Source organism: Hippopotamus amphibius, chromosome 16 (assembly GCF_030028045.1).
Source record: "Hippopotamus amphibius kiboko isolate mHipAmp2 chromosome 16, mHipAmp2.hap2, whole genome shotgun sequence".
Taxonomy (NCBI): Eukaryota; Metazoa; Chordata; class Mammalia; order Artiodactyla; family Hippopotamidae; genus Hippopotamus; species Hippopotamus amphibius.
In genome coordinates, this window is record NC_080201.1 from 50,389,665 (window position 1) to 50,416,504 (window position 26,840).

The 26,840-nt window shown below is 41.8% G+C and overlaps 1 protein-coding gene and 1 pseudogene across 1 annotated transcript in view; one reads left to right on the plus strand and one right to left on the minus strand.

Annotated features, from left to right (window-relative positions):
* Window positions 1–528: 528 nt before the first annotated feature.
* On the minus strand, window positions 529–1,156 carry LOC130839331 (FAS-associated death domain protein-like; annotated as a pseudogene).
* The window catches only part of LOC130838088 (galectin-10-like), a 47,997-nt gene continuing 22,311 nt past the window's right edge, over window positions 1,155–26,840 (plus strand). The window contains 2 exon segments of the mRNA XM_057710861.1: window positions 1,155–1,289; window positions 3,971–4,042. Coding sequence (XP_057566844.1) covers window positions 1,155–1,289; window positions 3,971–4,042 — 207 coding nt within the window.

Sequence of the window (26,840 nt, forward strand, 5' to 3'; positions counted from 1 at the left end):
AGTCACAAGAATCACAACTCCTAAGAACTAGCATCTGCCTGCCGAGCGCCGACTGTGCCCCAGCTTCTCAGCACCTCACAGGGACGGCCCCGGTCCCGTACCCCGGCCCCGCCCCAGCACGCCTCACCCCTCACCCCCATGCCACCTGTCCTGGGAGTCCAAAGCCTTTGGCAACTGTGGGGGCGGCAGAACGAGCCGGTGGTTCCAAGCGGGGGCTCCGGAGCCGGATAGCGTTGGCCCCCAGCCCAGCTCCCCCATTACGACTGATTTCCCTCCAGCTTGACCCTGCGTTTCCTCACTTGCGCAACAGCAACTTTTATGACCCTAACCGCTAACTTCTACAGCTCCTCCCTACGTGGCAAGTCCTCCTGCAGGAACTCATTTAGTGGGGACGACAGCATCTCCCTCCCAAGGCCGTCACAGAGCCCCCAGCCTGCCTGGCACAGAGGGGACATGGTCGACCTCGGTGGAGGGAACCGAAGCTCAGACAGGTGGATGCCGTTGGTCCTTGGGAGAGGAGCAGCCGGGTCATCGGGAGGTCCCCAAGGCAGGCGAGTCTGGATCCCAGGACATGAGGGACACAGGGTCGCCGCTCTCGCTCTGGCGGGCCCGGGCCTGCCGGTCCTCCTCGACGAGGTCCGCCATCAGGTTCAGCCGGCAGGCCCTGAGCGCCCCCACCAGGTGGGACACAGCCGCGTCCTCCCTCTGGTTCTTCTTCCAGACTCTCAGCGACTCCCTCACCTGTTCCGCCAGGTTCCGGGGATACTTCTCCTCGATGGCATCGATCTTGGTGTCCGACACCCTGAGGTGACGAGCCAGCCTCCTCCAGTCCTTCCCCACATTGTCACGGATGATGTCAAACGCTGCCCGGAGGTCTGGCGACGCCGCGCCCCCCTCCGCCTCAAAGTGGTCCAGCAGCCGCTGCAGGTCCTGGCGCCGCAGGGAGGCGAGCAGCTCGCGGAGCAGCGCGGTGTTCTCTGTTCTGGGCGCTCAGCTCGTTCTGCTCGAGCAGCACGGAGAAGAGGTCCAGGCCGCTCTGCACGCGCTCCAGCTTCCTCTTGCCCACGCGGCTCTGGCACAGGAACTTGAGCTCCGTCAGCTCGCTCTTCGACAGGCCGGCTGACACTGAGTGCAGCAGCACCAGAAACGGGTCCATGGCGGCGCGCGCGGCGGGGCCCGGCCCGGCCCTCTTCTCCTCTCGCGTCCCCCGCGGGCCCGGCCCACGCCCCCTCCAGCTGCGGCGGCCCTCACGTCCCGCGCCCGCCGCCCCGTCACCGGAAGTCTCTTATGTATTATATTTTTAAAATTACTGCATATATTTTCCAACTGGAACGCAAGCTACATGGAGCAGATGGATGGAAGGATCCCTCTGATCACTAACAACCCTTTGATTTGGGATTATGTCCATCAAATATTTTACATATAAGAGGACTGGGTTTAGCAGAGGTTAAATTTCTGTAATAAGGTCCCACAGTGGCACAGCTGGGACTCTTATTCAGGTGGTGTGTTCCTCCAAGTCTAGGGTGAATAGGAAAATTGCCAGTAAAGATTCTGAAATAGATTTGATGTCAGAGAAAAAGTCAGCTGCATGTGGCATGGGATGGGCACCAATTTGATTAGCAAGCGTAGCCAGGGAGCTCTTTTGTTACAATTTTATCATTGTGGTTTATTGATAGATTTTTACAGTGACTCTGACACCTAGAACTGCGATTAGATAAGGCATATCAGCATCTCCAGTACAATTAGAAGCTGCTTCTTGTTTCACAGTGGACTTTGGATAGTGCAGACTGAACACACTTTTGGAGTTATGAATTCTAAAAGAATAGAGGGCACGGCTCTACAGACTGAGTAAAAGGGTCAGGGGTGACCCACCTCCTAACAGCATTTATAGGGCACCTTCTTCAGACAGACTCACACACAACAGTTTCAACAGGGAAGAAGGACCTTACTGGAGACTATGGAATCCTTAGTATGAAGGATGAGAAGAAGGAATCTGATCACCTCTGCTTCTTGTGCCCGGTCACCTGGGCACAGATCATTGAATGAATACTCGCAGAGAATGGGAAAAAGAATGTGTGTGTTTGTCAGTGGGTATCATTGGAATTGCATAATTATATGTCCTTTTGCATATTTTTTCTCTGGGTTTAGAAGTGTTTGTATATAATATGTATATCTGTGCCCCTGAGTGCATGTCTGGACTCAGATTAATATCTATCTCTGTGTTGGAGTTGTGCTAACGTCTCTGAGCTGTAGGAGGAAGCCATGTTCTCTGTCCTGGGCAACAGTGTGGGAGAGAAAACACTGGCCTTTGACTCACTGATGCATCCATCTCTTCCACAGCCAAACCCCTACCGACAGTCTGTTTCTCTGACTGTGGGTTAGTGAGAAAGCTAGATGTTTCTGACATGGTGGGAGGGGTAGGGAGGGAGAGAGAGAGAGAGACTGTGTTTGTCCCTGACGAGGTTATGTGTTTCTATAGTAAAGGCCTGACTGAGGGACCCATCTTCTTATCTCTGCAGAAAGAACCCGGAATTCCAGGTGGATTTCTCTGTGAGTCCTGTGGAAGGCGGTGACATCGCATTCCATTTCTGAGTCTACACAAACAACGTGGTGGTGATGAACAGCTTCCAGGAAGGAGGATGGAGGGAAGAAAAGACAGCTTCTTCTGGCCCTTTTGTGCCAGGGCAGTTGTTTGAGCTGTGAATTTTGGTGCTAGAGAATGAATACCAGGTGTGCGGGCCCTAAGGGGTGAGGGCCGTGCAGTGCCATGGCTGTGGTGGGGCTGCTGTGGGGAAACATACGGAGTCCAACTCTGATCTGCTCTCAACAGACCAATTTTTTGTTTTGTTTTCAATATATGTGTTTTTTTAAAGTTGAAGTATAGTTGATTTACATTATTGTGTTAGTTTCAGTTATATAACAAAGTGATTCAGCTGTATCTATTTATTTTCAGATTATTTTCCATTATAGGTTATTGTAAGTTATTGAATATAGTTCCCTGTGCTATACAGTAAATCTTTGTTGCTTATCTATTATATGTATAGTACTTTGTATCTGTTGTTCCCATACTCTTAATTTATGCCCCCCTTCCCCTTTAGTAACCTTAAGTTTCTTTTTTTTCTATGAAATGTATTCCATAAGTTTATTTTCTGTCAGTCTGTTCCTATTTTGTGCATAGATTCATTTGTATTATTTTTTAGATTACACATGTTAATGATACCATATATTTATATTTCTCTGACTTACTTCACCAAGTATAATATTCTCCAGGTCCATCTATGTTGCTGCAAATGGCAATTTTTTATTCTTTTTATGGATTCCATTGTGTGTATATATACACACACACACATCTATATAGCCAGTATATATATTGGCATATGCCATATTTATATATGTATGTATACCGATGCCAATCATCAGCCAGTCAGCAGCACCCCAGTTTGATTCCATGTCCTGCCACGTCCTCTCCTCCTCGTAGGGCTCAGCCGCAAAAGCTTCCCTCCCAGTCTGATGCTTGTCTTGTGTTCTCAACAACAATGTGCCACACTTGCTCCCCCAGTCCTCCGTGCTTCAGGGCAGAGATCATATCTCCTATGCGTGGCAGAAGACCTATCCTGGAGGAAAATTACTGAACACAACTTTTTGAGTGCTACCCTGTGCGCTGTGCAAGCAGAGGTTCAGAGTTGAATCCCACACGTCTCTTGCTCTCACGGACAATCAGGAATGTGGAGGGAGAAGTGCCGCCCCACTGCCATCAGGGTAAAGCTGGGATGGGGAACTCTGGAGGCAAGAAGTGGCCCCTGGAGGATGATTCCCTACAGCAGTGTCATGGCAGGATTTCCTGGAGAAGGAGATATTTGAACTGCTTTGCTTTTATGGACTAAAGAATCTTACAGGCCATGAAAAGAGGAAAGGGAAGGAGGAGGCCTAATTGTTCTGAGCTCACAAGCAATGTTATCTCTTTCCTTAGGTGTTTGTGAATAACAGATCCACCTACCTCTTTGTCCACCGCCTGCCACCACAGTCTGTGAGAATGCTGGAGGTGAGGGGAGATATTGTGCTGACTTCAGTGCACATATGTTGAGGGGCAGAAGATTTTGCAATGAAAATATCCACCCCATTGCAGTCTTTTATAATGTGCAGGGTCAGAGCACCTCCCAGAAGATGCCAAGACATCCTCATGCCCGCACACTTATGCTAATGGGAATAAAATCTTCCTGGTGTGAACCCGGACTGGACTCTTGCTCACAGGGAGACATCAAGGGCAGATTTGGTGCAAAGGGAAAGTCGTCCCAGGTATGGAATGGGGAGTGGGGTCTGGGAAGGGCCCAGGTGGCCAAAGTTTCAAGGTTGGTCCCTGAAATAGAGGCAGAGTGAGTGTCTTAGGATATTGTGAGGAAGGTGGACACGTTTGGGGCTGTGTAAGGAAAGGATACGACTTTGTGTATGTGAGATTCATTTCACTGTTTATTCATCCACAAATAGTTATTGGACCCATGTATTCGTCAGGGTTCTCCAGAGAAACAACCAATAGGGGTGTGTGTGTGTGTGTGTGTGTGTGTGTGTGTGTGTACATGTGTGTGCATACACACATATATATAATATATATTATATATATATATAAAACAAGATTTATTATACCAAACTTGTTTACATGATTATGGAGGCTGACAAGTCCCCAAATCTTCAGGGTGAGTCAGGAAGCTGCCGGAAGGTCAGTGATGCAGTTCCAGTCTGAGTCTGAAGTGCTGAGATCCAGGAAGTGTCAATTTTCAGTTCCATTCTGAAGGCAGGAAAAATCCTCCCTTATCTAGGCTGGTCAGCTCTTTTGTTCTATTCAGGTCTTCAGGTGATTGGATGAAGCCCACTCACATTAGGCGGGGCAATCTGCCTTACTCAAGCTACCAGTTCAAATGTTAATCTCATCCAGAAACACTCTCATAGACATACATAGAATAATATGTAACCAAAATACCTTGGAACCCCATGGCCCAGTCAAGTTGACACTTAAATTTAACCATTACTGCCCCTTACTGTAATATACGTTTATACATGCCAGACATTCCAATATGAACCCTATGTGATGCTGAGAGGACGAGAGAATGATGTTATTAGCAAAAGGAACTTGATACTGATGAGTCAAAGATGAAGTCAGCCCTAGAGGGATGTTTGAACTCAGGAGCTGAATGTCAGGTGTTCAGGCAGACATGACTTAAACCCTGGTGCATGGCTTTCCTGGTTTCTGTCTCCTCTCACTTAGGAACACCTAGAAGCTTTCAGGGGTAATAAAGTGTAACCTAGGAGACTGGGCCCACATCCTTCCAGACCCCTCCAGACTGAGGTCCTCTGGAGACAGATAAACCACAATCTCTGGACCTGATGAGTCCCTAAGTTCCTGGGGACCCTGAGTTCCTACAGTTTCCCAGATACTCCATACATAAAGGGAGACTGGTTGCTTTTGTCATCTTCAGACCCTCTGAGCATTCTTCCCTATTTCTGTACCTTGGCAATGAGCATCTGTAAAGGAAATTAAGAAACCAATTCTTTTAGAATAGCATAAAAACACAATCCTTAGAAGTAAATCTAACCAAGGAGGTGCAAGACTTCTACACTGAAAATGACAAAGCACTGTTGAAAGAAATTACAGATGACCTCAATAAATGAAAAGATATTCCATGTTTATGGATTGGAAGACAATTTTTTTTAACATACAATAAACTGCATATATTTAGAGAGTACAATTTGGTATCCCAGTCTCCCAGTCCATCCCCCCGCAACCCTCCCTGCTTTCCCCACTTGGTGTCCATATGTTTGTTCTCTATATCTGTGGAAGACAATGTTTTTAATACTGTTAACAATTATAAATATTGTTATCCAATGTGGTTTGAAGAGTCAGCGCAATCCCTATTAGAATGCCAGTGGCCTTGTGTGCAGAATCCTAAAATTCCTATGGAACTGAAAGGGACACCAAATAGCCAGAGGCAGTCTGGACAAAGAAGAAAGTTGGAGGAGTCACACACCTCAATTTCAAAACTTAATACAAAGCTATGCTAAGGGTTCTAAGGAAGAAAGTACAACATGCAAGAACAGATGGGTAATATAAGCAGAGAGATGAAAAATTCTAAGAGTAGTCAAAAAGAAATCCTACAGGTTAAAATATTTACATAAATGAAGAATGCATTTGATGAGCCCATTAGTAGATTAGATAGAGCTAGGAAAGAATCTACAAGCATGAGGATATGTCAGTAGAAACTTCCAAAACTGAAAAAGAGAAAAAAGACTGAAAAAAACCCCCCAGAACAGAATACTAAAAGACTATGGGATAAGCACAAAAGGTGTAGCATATGCTTAATGGGAATACCAAAAGGAGAAGAAAGGAACAGAAGAAATATTTGAAGTAATAATGTCTGAGAATTTCCCAAATTAATGCCAAACACTAAACCACAGAAAAAAGAAGCCGGAGGGAAAAAACACTTGCCCACATAGGAGCAAAGATAAGAATTATATCGAACTTCTCCTTGGAAACCATGAAAACAAGAGGAGAGTGGACTGAAAGTTGAGAGAGATTCGATGTAACAGCTATGGAAAACAGTATGGAGACTTCTCTAAAAATTGAAAATAGAACTGCCATATGATCCAGCAGTTCTACTTCTGGATATTCCTCAAAGGAAATGAAATCCCTAACTCGAAAAGATAATCCAGTAGTGCCCCCTTAGCAACAGGGGTTATGTTCCAAGGCTCCCAGTGGATGCCTGAAACCCTGGAAAAACCAAATCCTATATGTATGTTGCAGTTAATCCTTGAGCAGGGCAAGGCCACTAGGGGGCTTGGTTTCAGAGAATCAAATCACCTGAAGCTGACTTAGTTCCAGACAGTTTACAGTAGACAGCAGTCAACAACTTGTAGATTCTCCCAAATACTTTCCTGTCCCACACGCTTTGTACAAATACTGACTATGTTCTCAATAGTGTTGTACACATTCTTGAAAGAATATGCGTTCCCCTTGATAATTTTCATGCATTTACATCCCATTCACAGGGGTTTACTTTTCCATTGTTATGTCCCTGTGCCTTTAAACAAATGTTTTTCACTGGAGTGGATTTTTAATATTTTTATATTTTTTACATCCTCATGTCTTGTTTTCAGAGTTTCAGATGGTAGAAAATAATCCAACTGTGGAATTCCTGAAAGGGTCCTCCCCCTTCTGACAGGTCACCCTTGTATGGACACTGTATATGCCAGTGATTCGGCTAAAGGTGTTACATATATTAGCTCATGTATTCCTGAGAACACCCTAGGAAGTAGGAATTTCTGATAATCCTCCTTGTACTGAGGAAACCGAGGCAGGCAGAGCTCAAGTAATGGATCTAAGATCTCACTGCTAGTAAGGGGCAGATTCAGGATTTGAATGCAGGCAGCCTGGCTCTGGAGCTCTTCCTCTGAACTGTGACGCTCGCATCTCTTCAAGGACACAGGGACCTGCCTGTGGTGAGGTGGGGAGATGGGGGTCCTCAGAGTTTTTCCTTTGATGTGTAACCTGATGCACTCCTGGGAACCACTGTAGGAGGGGAGCCCACACCTGGCCTTTCCCCTCATCCACTCTCATCTCCCCATGGCAGGTCCCGTACACACGGCATGTGTCCTTGTCTGTCAGTTCTTCAGTGACAATCAGAGGGAAACCGGCCATCTCTTTTAGATGGATACTCATGGGTGGGGAGGTGAAGCGAGGTGTCACTTCATATATGTGTGTTAAAACGTGTAAATAGCATAATAGTAGCACAATGCAAGTGCATGTCCTGGAGACCCCTGTAGTACCAGGCATTAAGCCTGCAGCTGCAGGACTGTTGCCAGGTCTTTGGGTCTGGGACAAGGTCATGGCCTTGGCTCCTTATCAAAGGGCATAGGGCTTCCAGGGGATGAACAACCAGTAGGCCCAGGCCAGTTACTGCTGTTCAATTTGAGTCTTGGGCCAAGGAACATGGCATCCCGCCACCCTGGGCAGGATGAGCTGAAGCAGCCCCACAGGAACAAGGGTTACAGTGTCCCCCAGGAAGGCCTTCCTTCCACCAGGGAGGAATTGGGAAAGGATGTGTGTGTGTGTGTGAAATATGGGTTGCCATACAGCTATAATTGTATTTTGGGGGGCAAGAAATTTTATAATTTGAGTAAATCAGGTGAAATTTCTTACTTTTCCTTGATTCTAAGGATGTTTAGGGTATATCAGCCCATTGCCTGGCTTTGTGCAAGATGAACAGGAGAAATTAAAGAAAGAGAATGACAAAGTTAGCACTTGAAATTTTTAATTCAAGAAAACATTGGAGAATCACAGAAAATAGCTCTCAATCTTTTTTTTTTTCTTGTATCCAAAACAATTGCAAGAATGTTTTTCAATTTATGTGGGCACAAACCTGGGGCTTATGTTTGGAAATGAATCATCAGGCTTTCAGACCAGGGAGGAAAGAATATATTGTTGGAAGAAGCATAATTTATACACATGGATTCAGTGACCATACTCTGGTTTTGATGTTGTTCCAGTTAATCACTGCAGAATAATAAATCTCCCCAAAATATATTGGTTTAAAACAATGATTTATTATGTCTCTCAGTTTTGCAGATTTACTACACTCATATGGGTACTGTATCATTGCAGCTGTAATCAGATTGTGGTGGAAAGTTTTCTGCAGGATCTCCTGGTCTGGTTTAGGCAGATGGATGCTTTCCTCATGCCTGACGCTTCACTTGGGGTGGCTAAAACAGCTGGGGGCTGGCTGGTGATTTCGTTCTTACACAACCTTCATGGCTATCTTAAATCTCCTCAAATCATGGAAGTCGCATAGGTTTTGGATTTAATGCATAGTGACTGGCGTCCACCGTAATGAGCCCTTGGAAAGGCTGAAGCAGATGGTACAAGATATGATAGCTCTGGGAGTCAGGGCAGTGTCACTCCCATCACATCAAAAGCAAGTCAGAGAAACAGCCAAAATCACGGGGAGGGGGCTACATAGGGCATGGGTCTTCTGACTTATGGTTCTTGGGAAGTCATCCTTGGAGGATAGCTACTGTTTCACCCTCAGACCTCAGCCATCACTAACGTCTCTCTAGAGAATACCCAAATGTAGTACAATTACAAAAACAGGCTCAGGACTGACGTCCAGCATCTCATCATCTAAACCAGGATCTGGTGCTCATGCAGTCAACTGAGTATAAATTTTCAGGTGCAGTTCCTTTCAATGGGAGCACTAAAGGGACAAATTATCTGCCTCATACACACCAAGCACCCAGTGCTGAAACAGACATAAGGGAAAAATGCCATCATCACCTCCATTTTAAGAGGGGGCAGCAGGAGATGTATAGCAGTCCTTGGTCTTTATCATTTCCCCAAACCAGCCTCAAATCTGTCACCCTCTATGGGAATCTTTCTCTGCAGCAATTGACACCACCGTCCATTCTCAGCTTCTTTGAGTTTGCAAGATGGTAAAATGACAACTCCTTCCTTCTGGAGGCTCTGATCATGTGTTCCTTAGTAAGTCTGGAGAACCACTTAGGAGACACAAGATATTGCCCAAAAATAGACCAAGGTGGGTTTTAAAAAGTCCTCTTTGTCACAGGGACTATCTCAGGCATCAATTTTTTTTAACAGATAATAAATAAACTGCAGATATTTAGAGTGTACAATTTGGCATCCCAATCTCCCAGTTCATTCCCCCCCAATCCTCCCCGCTTTCCCCACTTGGTGTCCATGTGTTTGTTCTCTACATCTGTGTCTCTGTTTCTGCCTTGCAAACGGGTTGATTTGTACCATTTTTCTATAGTCTGCATATATGTGTTAATATACAATATTTGTTTTTCTCTGACTCACTTCACTCTGTATGACAGTCTCTAGGTCCATCTATGTCTCTACAAATGTCCCAGTTTCATTGCTTTTTATAGCTGAGTAATATTCCATTGTATATATGTACCACATCTTCTTTATCCATTCATCTGTTGATGGACATTTAGGTTGCTTCCATGTCCTGGCTATTGTAAATAGTGCTGCAGTGAACACTGGAGTGCATGTGTCTTTTTGAATTATGGTGTTCTCTGGGTATATGCCCAGCAGTTGAATTGCTGGGTCATATGGTAACTCTATTTTTAGTTTTGCAAGGAACCTCCATACTGTTTTCCATAGTGGCTGTATCAATTTACATTTCTCACCAACAGTACAAGAGTGTTCCCTTTTCTCCATACCCTCTCCAGCATTTACTGTTTGTTGATTTTCTGATGATGCCCATTCTAACCGGTGTGAGGTGATACCTCATTGTCATTTTGATTTGCATTTCTCTAATAATTAGTGATGTTGAGCAGCTTTTCATGTGCCTCTTGGCCATCCATATGTCTTCTTTGGAGAAATGCCTATTTATATCTTCTGCCCACTTTTGGATTGGGTTGTTTTTTTTTTTGATATTGAGCTGGATGAACTGTTTACATATTTTGGAGATTAATCCTTTGTCTGTTGATTCATTTGCAAATATTTTCTCCCACCCTGAGGGTTGTCTTTTCGTCTTATACTTTCCTTTGCTGTGCAGAAGCTTTGAAGTTTCATTAGGTCCCACTTATTTATTTTTGTTTTTATTTCCTTTACTCTAGGGGGTGGATCAAAAAAGATCTTGCTGTGATTTATGTCGAAGAGTGTTCTTCCTATGTTTTCCTCTAGGAGTTTTATAGTGTCTGGCCTTACATTTAGGTCTTTAATCCATTTTGAGTTTATTTTTGTGTATGGTGTTAGGGAGTGTTCTAATTTCATTCTTTTCCATGTAGCTGACCAATCTTCCCAGCACGACTTATTGAAGAGGCTGCTTTTTCTCCATTGTATATCCTTGGCTCCTTTGTCATAGATTAGTTGACCATAGTTTATCTCTGTGCTTTCTAACCTGTTCCATTGATCTATATTTCTGTTTTTATGCCAGTACCATACTGTCTTGATCACTGTAGCCTTGTAGTATAGCCTGAAGTCAGGAAGCTCAGGCATCAATTTTTTTAAAAAAATTTATTTTATAGTGGAATATCACTGATAAACAATGTTGTGTTAGTTTCAGGTGTATGGAAAAATGATTCAGTTGTACATAAACATGTATTTATTCTTTTTCAAATTCTTTTTCCATTTAGGTTGCTACAGAATATTGAGCAGGGTTCCCTGTGCTGTACAGTAGGTACTTGTTGATTATCTGTTTTAAATATAGCAGTGTGTACATGTCAATCCCAAATTCCCAGTCTGTTCCTCCCCGCCATCCTTCCCCCCAGTATCCATAAGTTCCTTCTCTAAGTATGTGAGTCTGTTTCTGTTTTGTAAATAAGTTCACTTGTATCAGTCTTTTAGGTTCTGCATATAAAAGTGATCATATGATATTTGTCTTTCTCTGATTTACTTCACTTAGTTTGATAATCTCCAGATCTATCCATGTTGCTGCAAATGGCATTATTTCATTCTTCTTAATATCTGAGTAATATTCTTTTGTATATATGTACCACATCTTCTTTATCCATTCATCTGTCATGGACATTTAGATTGCTTTCACCTCTTGGCTACTGTAAACAGCGCTGCAATGAACATTAGGGTGCATGTATCCTTTTGAACCATGTTTTCATCTGGATATATGCCTGGGGTGGAATTGCTGGATCATATAGTAGCTCTATTTTTAGTTTTTTAAGGAACCTCCATACTGTTCTCCATAGTGGCTTACCAATTTACACTCCCACCAACAGTGTAGGAGGGTTCCCTTTTCTCCACACCCTCTCCAGCATCTGTTGTTTGCAGACTTTTTGATCATGGCCATTCTGACTGGTGTGAGGTGACATCTCATTGTATTTTTTTTCAAGATTTATTTATTATTTATTTATTATTTATTTTTGGCTGCATTGGGTCTTTGTTGCTGCGAACGGGCTTTCTCTGGTTGGGGTGAGTGTGGGCTACTCTTCCTTGCAGTGTGCGGGCTCCTTATTGCAGTGGCTTCTCTTGTTGCAGAGCACAGCCTGTACGTGCATGGGCTTTAGTAGTTGTGGCAGGTGGGCTCAATAGTTGGGCAGGATTCAGCTTCTCCTCCCTCTTGCTATTATCTTCATCTTGGAGTATCTGTCCACAGGCGACAAACTCCAGCTGTTCAGCCTGGGGCCCATCTATCTCCTGCCTCAGTCAGGACTAAGATTAGATTAAATTTAATTAAATAAATGTATGTTAATGCTAAAGGTGAAATGGGGCAAAACTAGAATTTGGTTTTTTTTCTCTGTTAAAAGGGCAAAGTTTCCTGAAATACTGATGCTTCTGATAACAGATTGCAAAGTTTCGTAACCTCTTAAGAAATCTGTTGCAGCATTCTGCATTTGCCTTCGACATCTTCTGCTGTCCCTTTGGTTAAGTGAGTGAGTATTGTTTCACAGTGAGTTGTGATCCTGCTTGGCCAAACATTTAGAACCTTTTGATATCTTTGACAAACTTTCTCCAATCAAACTCTAAATGAAGTTCTTTTCACTTCTAGATAACTTTGGGATGCTTCAAGAGGGCCCCTGAACATCTCAAAGAGAGATGTTAAACTAATTAGGCTCATTTGGTATGTTAAATTACATAAGAAACATTGTTGGGACTTTCCTGGTGGTCCAGTGGGTAGGACTCTGAGCTCCCAATGCAGAGGGCCCAGCCCGGGTTCAACCCCTGGTCAGAGAATTAGATGCCACATGCATGTCGCAACTAAGAGTTCATATGCCACAAGTAAGAAGTCCACATGCTGCAACTAAAAGATCCCGCATGCCACAGCTAAGATCCTGAGTGTTGCAACTAAGACCCAGTGCAGCCTAAATAAATAAATAAATAAAGCTAAATTAAAAAAAGAAACATTGTCAAATGAATCATGATAAACCTTCTTAAGTTATATTATATGGGTAAATATTATTAATATAAATGTTCTAGAAATTACATAAAGTTTCTGAATTTTGAGATGTTCTGGTATGTTGTCAGTCATAATTCTAGTTATTATCTTACAATATTGTATGTCACAGAAATCGCCAAATTTCCTTGACAATTACAGTGTAATCAGGTCTTTAACCATGCTTTTATGTCTTTTGTCATTTATAAACAGTTAATGTCTTATTCTAATGCTTTTATGAAAATGCTTGGAGAAGACTTGCATTAGACTTGGTAGCAAAAGGACTTCCACCTTGTTTGAGGGCTATTTCAGCAACAGCTCTCATATGAAGAAAGAGAAGCTACTGAAGAAATAGGGTCTCCTTTAACTATTTATGTCCTACACTCTGTTGAGTCTCTTCAAAACCCTCACCACACTCAGCACTACTCTGTAAGCTAACGTCTCATTAAGTATTGTTGCTTTATGCACCTACTATTACCTTGTTTTGATATAATAACCTTAACCCTGAAACTTCAAGCCCTACAGGAAGAAAGCAATCACAGCTGCGTTTTGTTAACAGATTATCTTCTTGCTCCCAGGAATGACTCCCTATTGATAAGGTTGATGAAATTAGGTTTACAGATGGGTCCTACTTAAGGGATGAACAGGGATGTTACCAAGCTGGATATGCCGTAACGCCCACAGTGGACATAACTGAAAGCTCGTATTGACCAGAAACAAAGTCATCACAATAAACTGAATTAATTGCCTTATCCTGAGTTAATCAACTACCTAAAGACCAGGTAACAAATATTTACAGTGGCAGTCACTATGCCTTTGGAGTGGCACCAATTTGGGGGATGATATGAAAATAATGATGTTTTTAACCTCCTGAAGACAACCTACTAAAAATGGAAAACAGGTTGCAGAGTCATTAATTGTTATACAGCTGCCCAAAGAGTTAGCAGTTACTAAAACACCAGGACATTCCAAATCTGACACTAGAGAAGCTAAAAGAAATCAGCTTGTTGATCCTGCAGCCAAACAGGCCGCTTTAAACATTCATCCTGTCTAGCCTTGAGAATGTCCATTGCTCTCCATGTTTATGTACAACTGAATCATTTTTCTATACACCTGAAACTAACACAACATTGTTAGTCAATGATATTCCACTATAAAATAAATTTTTTTAAATTGATACCTGAGATAGACCCTGTGACAAACAGGACTTTTTAAAATCCCCCTTGGTCTATTCTTAGGCAATATATTGTGTCTCCTAAGTGGTTCTCCAGACTTACTAAGGAACACATGATCAGAGCCTCCAGAAGGAAGGAGTGTCATTTTACCATCTTACGAGAACTCAAAGAAGCAGGGTGGTGCCAACTGATGCAGGAAAGATCCCCCTAGAGAATGACAGATTTGAGGCTAGCTGGTTTTGGGAAATGATAGGGACCAAGGATTGCTATACATCTCCTGCTGCCCTCTCTTAAAATGGAGGTGTTGATGGCACTTTTCCATTATGTCTGTTTCAGCACTGTGTGCTTAGCGTGTATGAGGCAGATAATTTGTCCCTTTAGTGCTCACATTGAAAGGAACTGCATTTGAAAATTTATACTCAGTTGACTGCATGAGCACCAGATCCTGGTTTAGATGATGAGATGCTAGATGTCAGTCCTGAGCCTGATTCTGTAATTGTACTACGTTTGGGAATTCTTTAGAGACGTTAGTATTTTTGTTACGTGGGAAGTGTGAAGTCACTGAGGTCTGAGGGTGGAACAATAGCTATTCTCCAAGGATGACTTCCCAAGAACCATAAGTCAGAATACCTATGCCCTGTGTAGCCTCCTCCCATGAATTTGGCTGTTTCTCTGACTTGCTTTTGAAAAACAGGATGTGACAGGAATGACACTTCCCTGACTCCCAGGGCTAGGTCCGCTTATATCTTGTACCTTCTGCTTCAGCCTTTCCATGGGCTCATTATGGTGGATGCCAGTCACTGTTCATTACGTCCAAAACCCATGAAACCTCCATTACTTGAGACCATCTAAAATAGCCATGAAGGTTGTGTAAGAAAGAAATAACCAGCCAGTCCCCAGGTATTTTAGCCGCCCCAAGTGAAGTGTCAGGCATGAGGAAAGCATCCATGTGGCAAACCAGACCAGGAGATTCTGCAGAAAACTTGATTCCCCATCACAATCTGATTAAAGGTGCATCATACAGTAACCACATGAGTGCAGTAATCCTGAAAAACTGGGAGACATAATAAATCACTGTTTTGAAGCAATATATTTTGGGGAGATTTATTATTTTACAATGATTAACTGGAACAACATCAAAACCAGAGTCTGGTCACTGAATCCATGTATATAAATTGTGCTTGTTCCAACAATGTATCTATCCTGTCTGGTCTGAAACCCTGATGATTCATTTCCAAACATAAGCCCCAGATTTCCGCCCACATAAATTGGAAAAATCTTCCAATTCTTTGGATCCAAGAAAAAAAAAAAAAGAGATTGAGAGCAATTTTGTGTGGTTCTCCAACTGTTTCTTGAATTAAAAATTTCAGGTGCTAACTTTGTCATTTTCTTTCTTTAGTTTCTCCTGTGCATCTTGCACAAAGGCAGGCAGTGGGCTGATATACAATAAACATCCTTAGAATAAAGGAAAAAGTAATAAATTTTACTTTATTTACTCAAATTATAAAATTTCCTGCCCCCTAAACACAATTATAGCTGTGTAGCAACCCACATTTCTCACACACACACACAGCCTTTCCCAATTCCTCCCTGGTGGAAGGAAGGCCTTCCTGGGGGATACTGTAATCCTTGTTCCTGAGGGGCCACTTCAGCTCATCTTGCGCAAGGTGGCGGGATGCCCCGTTCCTTGGCCCAAGACTCAAATTGAGCAGCAGTCCTGGCCTGGGCCTACTGGTTGTTCATCCCCTGGAAGCCCTATGCCCCTTGATAAAGAGCCAAGGCCATGACCTTGTCCCAGACCCAAAGACCTGGCAACAGTCCTGCAGCTGCAGGCTTAATGCCTGGTACTACAGGGGTCTCCAGGACATGCACCCGCATTGTGCTACTATTATGCTATTCACACGTTTTAACACACATACATGAAGTGACACCCCCCCCCCCATACCCTAATAGTCTCACTCCTCCTTCACCTCCCCACTCATGGACTATAGAGTACCCACCTGAAAGAGATGGCCGGTTTCCTTCTGACTGTCACTGAAGAACCAACAGACAAGGACACATGCCGTGTGTACGGGACCTGCCATGGGGAGACAAGAGTGGACTCCCAGTAGTGTACTCCCCTCCTACAGTGGTTCCTAGGGGTGCAGCAGGTTACACATCAAAGGATAAACTCTGAGGACCCCCATCTCCCCACCTCACCACAGGCAGGTCCCTGTGTCCTTGAAGAGATGCGAGCGTCACAGTTCAGAGGAAGAGCTCCAGAGCCAGGCTGCCTGCATTCAAATCCTGAATCTGCCCCTTACTGGCAGTGAGATCTTAGATCCATTACTTGAACTCTGCCTGCCTCAGTTTCCTCAGTACAAGGAGGATTATCAGAAATTCCTACTTCCTAGGGTGTTCTCAGGAATACATGAGCTAATATATGTAACACCTTTAGCCTAATCACTGGTACATGCAGGGTCCATAGAGGGGTGACCTGTCAGAAGGGGGAGGACCCTTTCAGGAATTCCACACTTGGATTATTTTCTACCACCTGAAACTCTGAAAACAAGACTTGAGGATGTAAAAGTATAAAAATATTAAAAATTCACTCCAGTGAAAAACATCTGTTTAAAGAGACAGGGAGTTGAAAGATGGCGGCAAAGTAGGATGTGGAATGCATTCCTTTCCACAGATGCATCAGGAATACACCAAAAGACGCAATAATTCCCACAGAGAACCAGCTGAGCAGCAGCAAATGACCTTGGACACCAGAAAGGACTGCAAAGATCCCAACATAACTGGGTAGGACAGGGGAAAAAAAAAGAAAAAAAAGGAGAAAGAGGAGGAGAAGAAAGGAAAAGGACGGGTGCCACACCCTGGGGTGGGGGGAATCTGAAACAGGGGAGATCACCGAATTTGAGGAAACGTCCCTTATCTGATGGGGAAACCCCTTCTCCAATGGGGAAGTTCTCTGGGTCAGAAGAGAGACATTTGGGACTGCTCAAAGAGGGTGAAGTGGCTGAGCTGTGGCAGATGGGAAAGAGTGAGAAACACACGGAGGGTCTGCACCATGGCTCAGCGTGTCTGGACTGAGACATCGGTTCACAGCTGAATGGGGTCTGGGAGCTGGAACGTGGGAACTGGAGAACTGGTTCAGGGTGAGAAACGTTGGCAGTGGGGAGAAGGACTGAGAGGACAAGAGGGAAGAAATCTGCAGCGGAGAACGCCTACCACGGAAAGCTGGGCGGCCATGGAGGCGGCTGGATACTGCTGACTCACAAGCAGCGGGGAGGAGCCACAGGTGTAGCCTCTCTCTTGGCACCTGTGATGGACAAAAGAAGGATCCCTCTGGGCCTGGCTAACACACTCAGGGATAACAAAGGCCCTTGGGTGGGGCTGGCCTGGTGTGCCTGCAGCCAAGAGCCAAAAGTCTGCAGAGTGGCCCAGCTCTGGAGACATTCTGTTTATACCTGAGTCACTGGTGTCCCTCTGCAACAGACACTGCCTGAGCCACCCAAGCCACTGCGACCCAGGCAGGGCACCACTGCTCACTCACACCCAGGGGATGGAGCCACTACTGTACCCTCTCTCTCCCCACACACCGGTGCTTACAGACAAACAATAAAGGAAGCTCTGCTGGTTGCAGAGTAATATAAAAAGCCCAAGGTGGGTGGAAGGACACTTACAGCTGAGACCCCCAAGGAAACAGAAATATTGTTATTAATTCTATTGATCTGGTCCATTCTGGGGTCAGTTCCAGTTTTTTTTTCTTTTAATTTTATTAATTATGATCTTAGTCCTAAGGGATCTACACGTTTTATAACATATTTTCTTTATTCTATTTTTTCTTCTATTTTTATTTTTAGCCTTTTTATATATTTCTATTTCTAGCTAAGATTTTGTAGTGCTGACTGTATCTCTCCTACCTTCTTTTCATCTCTTTTATACATTTCTATTTCTTTCTTTCTCTTCATATTTCTAGTCACACTACACTCTTCTGTTGCCCTGTCTATTCTTTTTTATCTTTTTTATCTTAATATACTTATAATCAATATTATCGGTCTGCTCTGTTTCCTTGCTTTATTCTCCAGATGACACACTGCTTTGGTTTTTATTATTAGCTTTGCTCTTTATCTTAGTTCTGATTATAATTGTCTGATTTTGTTTTGGGAATCTTCAGTATGTCTGATTGTACTCTCACTCTTTATTATATCTGATCCTAGCTTTCAAAATTTCCCTGGATATGTGTTTGTGGGTTTCTTTTTTAATTAATTACAGTCTTAGTCCTAAGGGATCGACATGTATTATAATATATTTTTTATTCTTTTATTCTATTTTTTCTTCTATTTTTATTTTTAGACTTTTTACATATTTCTGTTTCTATATAAGTTTTTTTGTAGTGCTTACTTTATCTCTTCTATCCTTTCCTTCTCTATCTTTTATAAATTTCTATTTTTTTCTCTTTTCTTTTTCTTTTCATATTTCCAGTCACATTACAGTCTTCTGTTGCCCTGTCTTCTGTCCTTTTATAGTTTATTTTATCTTAATATACTTATAAGCAATATTATTGTTCTGCTCTGTTTCCCTGCTTTATTCTCCAGATGACATACTGCTTTGGTTTTTATTATTAGGTTTTGTCTTTATCTCAGTTCTAAGTATAACTGTCTGATTTCATACTGAGAATCTTCAGTCTGTCTGGTGGTACTCTTGCTCTTTATTATATTTGATCCTAGCTTTCAAAATCTCCCTGGATTTGTGTTTGTGTGTGGTTTTTTTTTTTTTTTTTTGATTTTGAATTTTCTCTTTGATTGTCTGATGGCATAGTGGGGGTCCTCTGTCAGGTCTTTCTAGTGCCTTATGTTCTACTGGATTCAGTATTTGTGTGTCTCATACATGTATGTGTTTCCTTGACTTAGTATTTGTTTGACTCAACACTCTGCCATTAGTCTGGGGCTTGGACAGTCTTCTTTAAACCCCTTTATTGCCAGGACAGGCAACCTCTGAAGTCTGGACTACTCCATCAGAAGTCAAGTAGGAGGCTCCTGAATCCAGGATGCTAGATTACTATGGAGTCCTCAGACACAGGGAAGATCAACTGCAGAGAACTCTCACAGATCCCTGTATCAGAATCTAAGACTCGGATTCATCCAACTGTCTGCAACTGCCAGTGCTGGACACCTCACACAAAACTACAAACAAGACAGGAACACAAACCCACCCATCAGCACACAGACTACCTAAAGCCATATTAAGCTCACAGATACCCTAAAACACACCACCTGACATGGATCTGCTCATCAGAGAGATGAGACACAGAGCCACACACCAGAAAGCAGACATCAGACCCCCCCACCAGGAAACCTACTCAAGACACTGGACAAACCCCACCAAAGGGAGCAGAGGGGAGAAACGAGGAATTACTACTAGGCAGCATAGGGAAAGGAGACAGCAAATCCTATAAATTAGACAAAATGAGGAAACAAAGAAACACCATTCAGGCAAAGGAGCAGGAAAAAACCCCACAAGACCAAATATATGAAGAGGAAATAGAAAAACTGCTTGAAAAAGAATTCAGAGTAATGATAGTAAAGATGATCCAAAAATCTCGATAACAAAATAGAGAAAATACAAGAAACAGTTAATAAGGACTCAGAAGAACTAAAGAGCAAACAAACAGTAATGGACAACAAAATAACCAAAATTAAAAATACTCTAGAAGAGGGCAGACAGCAGTATCAAGCAGTATCAGCAGTATTTTGTCTTGTGGAACTGAAAACCACAGCCACAGAAAGACAGAGAAAATGAAAAAGCAGAGGACTTTGTACCAAATGAAGGGACAGGATAAAACCCCAGAAAAACAACTAAATGAAGAGGAGATAGGCACCTGTACAGAAAAAGAATTCAGAATAATGATAATGAAGATGATACAGGACTTTGAAAAAAGACTGGATGCAAAGATCAAAAAGTTTACCAAAGACCTAGAAGAATTAAAGAACAAACAAACAGAGGTATGCAACACAATAACTGAAATGAAAAATACACTAGAAGGAACCAGTAGCAGATTAACTGAGGCAGAAGGGCGAATAAGTGACCTGGAAGACAGAATGGTGATAATCACTGATGCGGAAAAGAATAAAGAAAAAAGAATGAAAAGAACTGAAGACAGCTAAAATACTTCTGGGACAATGTTAAACATACCAACATTCACATTATAGGGGTCCCAGAAGGAGACGAGAGAGAGAAAGGACCTGAGAAAATATTGGAAGAGATTATAGTTGAAAACTTCCCTAACACGGGAAAGGAAATAGCTACCCAAGTCCAGGAAGCACAGAGAGTCCCAGGCAGGATAAATCCAAGGAGAAACATGCCAAGACATATAGTAGTCAAATTGACAAATATTAAAGACAGAAAAGTTATTAAAAGCAACAAGGGAAAAATGACAACATACAAGGGAACTCCCATCAGGTTAACAGCTGATTTCTCAGCAGAAACTCTGTAAGCCAGAAGGGAGTGTCATGATATATTTCAAGTGATGAAAGGGAAGAACCTACAACCAAGAATACTCTACCCAGCAAGGATCTCATTCAGATTTGACAGAGAAATCAAAAGCTTTACAGACAAGCAATAGCTAAGAGAATTCAGCACCATCATATCAGCCCTACAACAAATGCTAAAGGAACTTCTCTAAGCAGGAAACATAAGAAAGGGACCTACAAAAACAACAACAAAACAATTAAGAAAATGGTACTAGGAACATACATATCAATAATTACCTTGAATGTAAATGCACTAAATGCACCAACCAGAAGACACAGACTGGCTGAATGGATACAAAAACAAGACCCATATATATGCTGTCTACAAGAGACCCACTTCAGACCTAGGGACACATACAGACGGAAAGTGAGGGGATGGAAAAAGATATTCCATGCAAATGGAAATCAAAAGAAAGCTGGAGTAGCAATAGTCATATCAGATAAAATAGACTTTAAAATAAAAAATGTTACAAGAGACAAAAAAGGACATTACATAAAGATCAAGGGATCCATCCAAGAAGAAGAGATAACAATTATAAATATATATGCACCCAATATAGGAGCACCACAATACATAAGGCAAATGCTAACAACTATGAAAGAGGAAATGCAAGGCAGAAACAGAGACACAGGTGTAGAGAACAAATACTTGGACACCAGGTGGGGAAAGCGGGGAGGGTTGGGGGGAATGAATTGGGAGATTGGGATACCAAATTGTACACTCTAAATATATGCTGTTTATTGTCTGTTAACTGTATCTCAATAAATGTTCTTAAAAAAAAAGATAACAAGCATTAATCAGTCATTTTCCCCAGAGTACCTAGCAGAAATCCTTACACATAATATATATCCAATAAGTATGTGTTGAATATAAAATTAAAGGGCAAACACTTTCCCTTAATTTACTTCCCAAACTAGAGATTCAAATAGTTGAATGATTATTTGAGGAATGTCTCAAAACTAAGGTAAACAGGCTTTTTTCTTGGACATGACCATTGTGAACAAAAGTGAAAATACTATTCTAAAGATTAGATAACACATTACTTTCTAGCTCCAATATCCAAGGCCTTGAAAGAAGCTGTTTTATGAAAATGATGCACGCTCTATCTTCTGTTGTTGATCACTTTTCCCCTCACATTTCCCACACATATTTACACAATTTTAAATGATGCATAAATGAATGTCAAATTAAAAAGAAATCTCTTCTAGGCCTTCTAAAAAAAAAAAGGATGTCTTTAACCAAAGGAGGAAGAATGGGGAAGGAAGGAGGAGAGCAAGGATGTGGACTCAGCTGGAGGACAGCTCAGCCTGATCTGATGGGAAGTTAGCTCTGTGGCATAAATTGCACCACAGAGATGGTCTCACCTAAAGACAAGGAGACCAGACTTTTGTAGTCTTGTGTCAATCCAGCATTGACTGAGGGAGGGGTGTAACCTCTAGGTTGAAGTACCTCCCATTTGGCTTCAGGTAATTCCCTGGAGAAGGGGCATCTTTGAGACAGTACCAATTACAGCAACTTCAGGACTAGTGTCCCAGCCCAGTAAAGGGATCTGGGCAGGTACCAACTGTGACCAATGCAATGGTGAGAAACTATAGTGCAAGGGTGAACCTGGGAAGGCATTCTCACTGGGGTAGGTAACAGCAAGAGAGAAATATGACGTTCTATCACCATTGTAAAGGTAGGAATTTTTTTTTAATCTGTGGTGCTAACATACACTTTCTGTATAGCAAATAACTCCTGCAAAGGCAACTCAATAGACCTAAAATTAGGACCATACTTTTGCTTTAAACAGAATATAGTATCCAAAGATTAAAATATAATGAGGCTATACATGTCCTCATTAGTCCTTTCATAAAGAAAATACAGAAATGAAAATTAAAAAAATACTCTAGATGGTATAAACAGCAGAATAACTGAGGCAGAAGAATGAGTAAGTGAGTTAGAAGATAGTATGGGGGAAATAACTGCCACAGAGCAGGAAAGAGAAAAGACAATAAAAAGAATGGAAGACAATCTCAGAGACCTTGGTGACAACATTAAGTGCACCAACATTCGAATTATAGGCATCCCAGAAGCAGAAGAAAAAAAGAAAGGGTCTGAGAAAATATTTGAAGAGGTTATAGTGGAAAACTTCCCCAACATGGGAAAGGAAATAATTAAGTCCAAGAAGCACAGAGAGTCCCATACAGAATAAACCCAAGGAGAAATACACTGAGGTACATATTAAAGTAACAAAAATCAAACACAAAGAAAAAATATTAAAAGCAGCAAGAAAAAAGCAACAAATAACATATAAGGGAAAACCCATAAGGATAACAGCTGATCTTTCTGCAGAAACTCTGCAGGCCAAAAGGGAATGGCAGGATATACTGAAAGTCCTGAAAGAGAAAAACCTACAGACAAGAATACTCTACTCAGCAAGAATCTCATTCAGATTCGACAGAGAAATCAAAAGATTTACAGACACACAAAAGTTAAGAGAATTCAGCACCACCAAACCAGCCTTACAACAAGGGCTTAAGGTGCTGAGACCAGCTCGGCGACTCGAGGTGAGTGACGGGTGCCGCAAGCTTGAAGAAGACACAGACACAGACTGAAGAGAAAGATGGGACCGGGGGACTCAAGACCTCTAGGATCAAGAGCCCTGCTGACTCATCCCAGGTTGCTTTTATTGAGTTCGTGGGCTAACATTCTCAGGTTACACTCATAAACAATCAAGGGCCTCACATGACTGAGGCAATTATCTTTGTTTACTTCCTGGGTCCGAGTTGAGCAGGTGTGGATTTGAGCTGGGGGTGGAGAGCAAAACAGCCCTGGGGGCAGGAGACCTCTCTCAGATATTGGGGGTCTGTGCCCCACCCGTGTTGGCCCCTCTGTGACTGTGCCTGTCTTAGGTTGTTCCTCCCTTGAGGAATCTTACCCGTCTCTGGCTAACCAGTCATCCTCTAGGGCCAAACAGGGTGATATAAGGAAGGCTCTATGCACCACCCGTGTTGGCCCCTCTGCGGCTGTGCCTGTCTTAGGTTGTTCCTCCTCTGAGGAATCTTACCCGTCTTTGGCTAACCAGCCATCCTTCAGGACCAAACAGGGTGATATTAGTCTCCATGCCCCGCACCCTCAGTTCCTCCACTGCTCAAGCAGGACATTCTGAATCCCATCACTCAGCCCATATACTTCAACATTTTCAAGGTTTCAGAAAGGATCCTGAATGTCTTCCCACATTAAGGAACTTTTCTAAGCAGGAAACACAAGAGAAGGAAAAGTCCTACAAAAACAAATCCAAAACAATTAAGAAAATGGTAATAGGAACATACATGTCAATAATCACCTTAAATGTAAATGGATTAAATGCTCCAACCAAAAGACAGACTGGTTGAATGGATACAAAACCAAGACCTTTCTATATGCTGCCTAGAAGAAACCCACCTCACACCAAGGGACACATATAGACTGAAAGTAAGGGGATGGAAAAAGATACTCCATGCAAATGGAAGTCAAAAGAAAGCTGGAGTAGCAATACTCATATCAGAAAAATTAGACTTTAAAGTAAAGACTATTACAAGAGACAAGGAAGGACACTACATAATGATCAAGGGATCCATCCAAGAAGAACACATAACAATTGTAAATATCTATGCACCCAACATAGGAGCATCTGAATACATAAAGCAAATGCTAACAGCCATAAAAGGAGAAATCGACAGGAACACAATAATAGCAGGAGACTTTAACACCCCACTTACATCAATGGACAGATCATCCAAACAGAAAATAAATAATGACACACAAGCTTTAAATGACACATTAGACCATCACAACTTAATTGATATTTATAGGACATTCCATCCAAAAACTACAGAATACACTTTCTTCTCAAGTGCACATGGAACATTCTCCAGGATAGATCAAATCTTGGGTCACAAATCAAGCCTCGGTAAATTCAAGGAAACTGAAATTATATCCAGCATCTTCTCTGACCACAATGCTATGAGACTAGATATCAATTAATTGTACATGAAAAAAACTGTAAAAAATACAAACACATGGAAGCTTAACAATATGCTATTAAACAACCAAGAATTCATTGAAGAAATCAAAGAGGAAATCAAAAGATATCTAGAAACAAATGACAATGAAAACACAACAAGCCAAAACCTATGGGATGCAGCAAAAGCAGTTCTAAGAGGGAAGTTTATAGCAATACAGTCCTACCTCAAGAAACAAGAAAAACATCGAATAAACAACCTAACCTTATACCTAAAACAATTATAGAAAGAAGAACAACAACAACAAAAAAAACCCCAAAGTGAGCAGAAGGAAAGAAATCATAAAGATCAGATCAGAAATAAATGAAAAAGAAATGAAGGAAACAATAGCAAAGATCAATGAAACTAAAAGCTGGTTCTTTGAGAAGATAAACAAAATTGATAAACCGTTAGCCAGACACATCAGGAAAAAAAGGGAGAAGATGCAAATCAACAGAATTAGAAATGAAAAAGGAGAAGTAACAACGGACACCTCAGAAATACAAAAGATACTACTACTATATGCCAATAAATTGGATAACCTGGAAGAAATGGAAAACTCTTAGAAAAGTACAATCTTCCAAGAATGAACCAGGAAGAAACAGAAAATATGAACAGACCAATCAGAAGTACGGAAATTGAGGCTGTGATTAAAAATCTCCCAACAAACAAAAGCCCAGGGCCAGATGGCTTCACAGGCAAATTCTATCAAACATTTAGAGAAGAGTTAACACCTATCCTTCTGAAACTCTTCCAAAATATAGCAGAAGGAGGAACACTCCCAAACTCATTCTACAAGGCCACCATCACCCTGATACCAAAACCAGGCAAAGATGTCCCCAAAAAGGGAAATTACAGGCAATATCACTGATGAATATGAATGCAAAAATCCTCAACAAAATACTAGCTAACAGAATCCAACAGCACATTACAAAAATCATACACCATGATCAAGTGGGGTTTTTCCCTGGGATGCAAGGATTCTTCAATATATGCAAATTACTCAATGTGATACATCATATCAACAAATTGAAGGATGAAAACCATATGATAATCTCAATAGATGCGGGAAAAGCTTTTGACAAAATTCAGCATCCATTTACAAGAAAAACTCTCCAGAAAATTGGCATAGAAGGAAATTACCTCAACATAATAAAAGCCATATATGAGAAACCAAAAGCCAACATCGTTCTAAATGGTGAAAAACTGAAAGCATTTCCTTTAAGAAAAGGAACAAGACAAGGGTGCCCACTCTCACCATTATTATTGCACATAGTTTTGGAAGTTTTAGCCACAACAATCAGAGAAGAAAATGAAATAAAAGGAATTCAAATTGGAAAAGAAGTAGTAAAATTGTCACTCTTTATAGATGACATGATATTATACATAGAAAACCCTAAAGACTCTGCCAGAAAACTGCTAGCACTAATCGATGAATTTAGTAAAGTAGCAGGATACAAAATTAATGCACAGAAATCTCTTGCATTCCTATACACTAACAATGAAAGAGCAGAAAGAGAAATTAAGGAAACTCTCCCATTTACCACTGCAACAAAAAGAACAAAATACCTAGGAATAAACCTGCCTAAGGAGGCAAAAGACTTGTATGCAGAAAACTAGAAGACATTGAGGAAAGAAATCAAAGACGACACAAACAGATGGAGAGACATACCATGTTCCTGGATTGGAAGAACCAACATTGTGAAAATGACTATACTACCCAAAACAATTTACAGATTCAATGCAATCCCGATCAAATTACCAATGGCATGTTTCACAGAACTAAAACAAGAAATCTTACGATTTGTATGGAAACGCAAAAGACCCTGAATAGCCAAAGCAACCTTGAGAAAGAAAGATGGAGTTGGTGGAATTAGGCTTCCTGACTTCAAAGTATACTACAAGGCCACAGTGATCAAGACAATATGGTACTGGCACAAAAATAGAATGGAAGATCAATGGAACAGAATAGAGAACCCAGAGGTAAACCCACGCAGACATGGGCACCTTATGTTTGACAAAGGAGGCAAGAATATACAATGGAAAAAAGACAGCCTCTTCAATAAGTGGTGCTGGGAAAACTGGACAGCTACATGTAAAAGAATGAAATTAGAACACTTCCTAATACCATGCACAAAAATAAACTCAAAAGGGATTAAAGACCTAAATGTAAGGCCAGACACTATAAAACTCCTAGAGGAAAACATAGGCAGAACACTCTATGA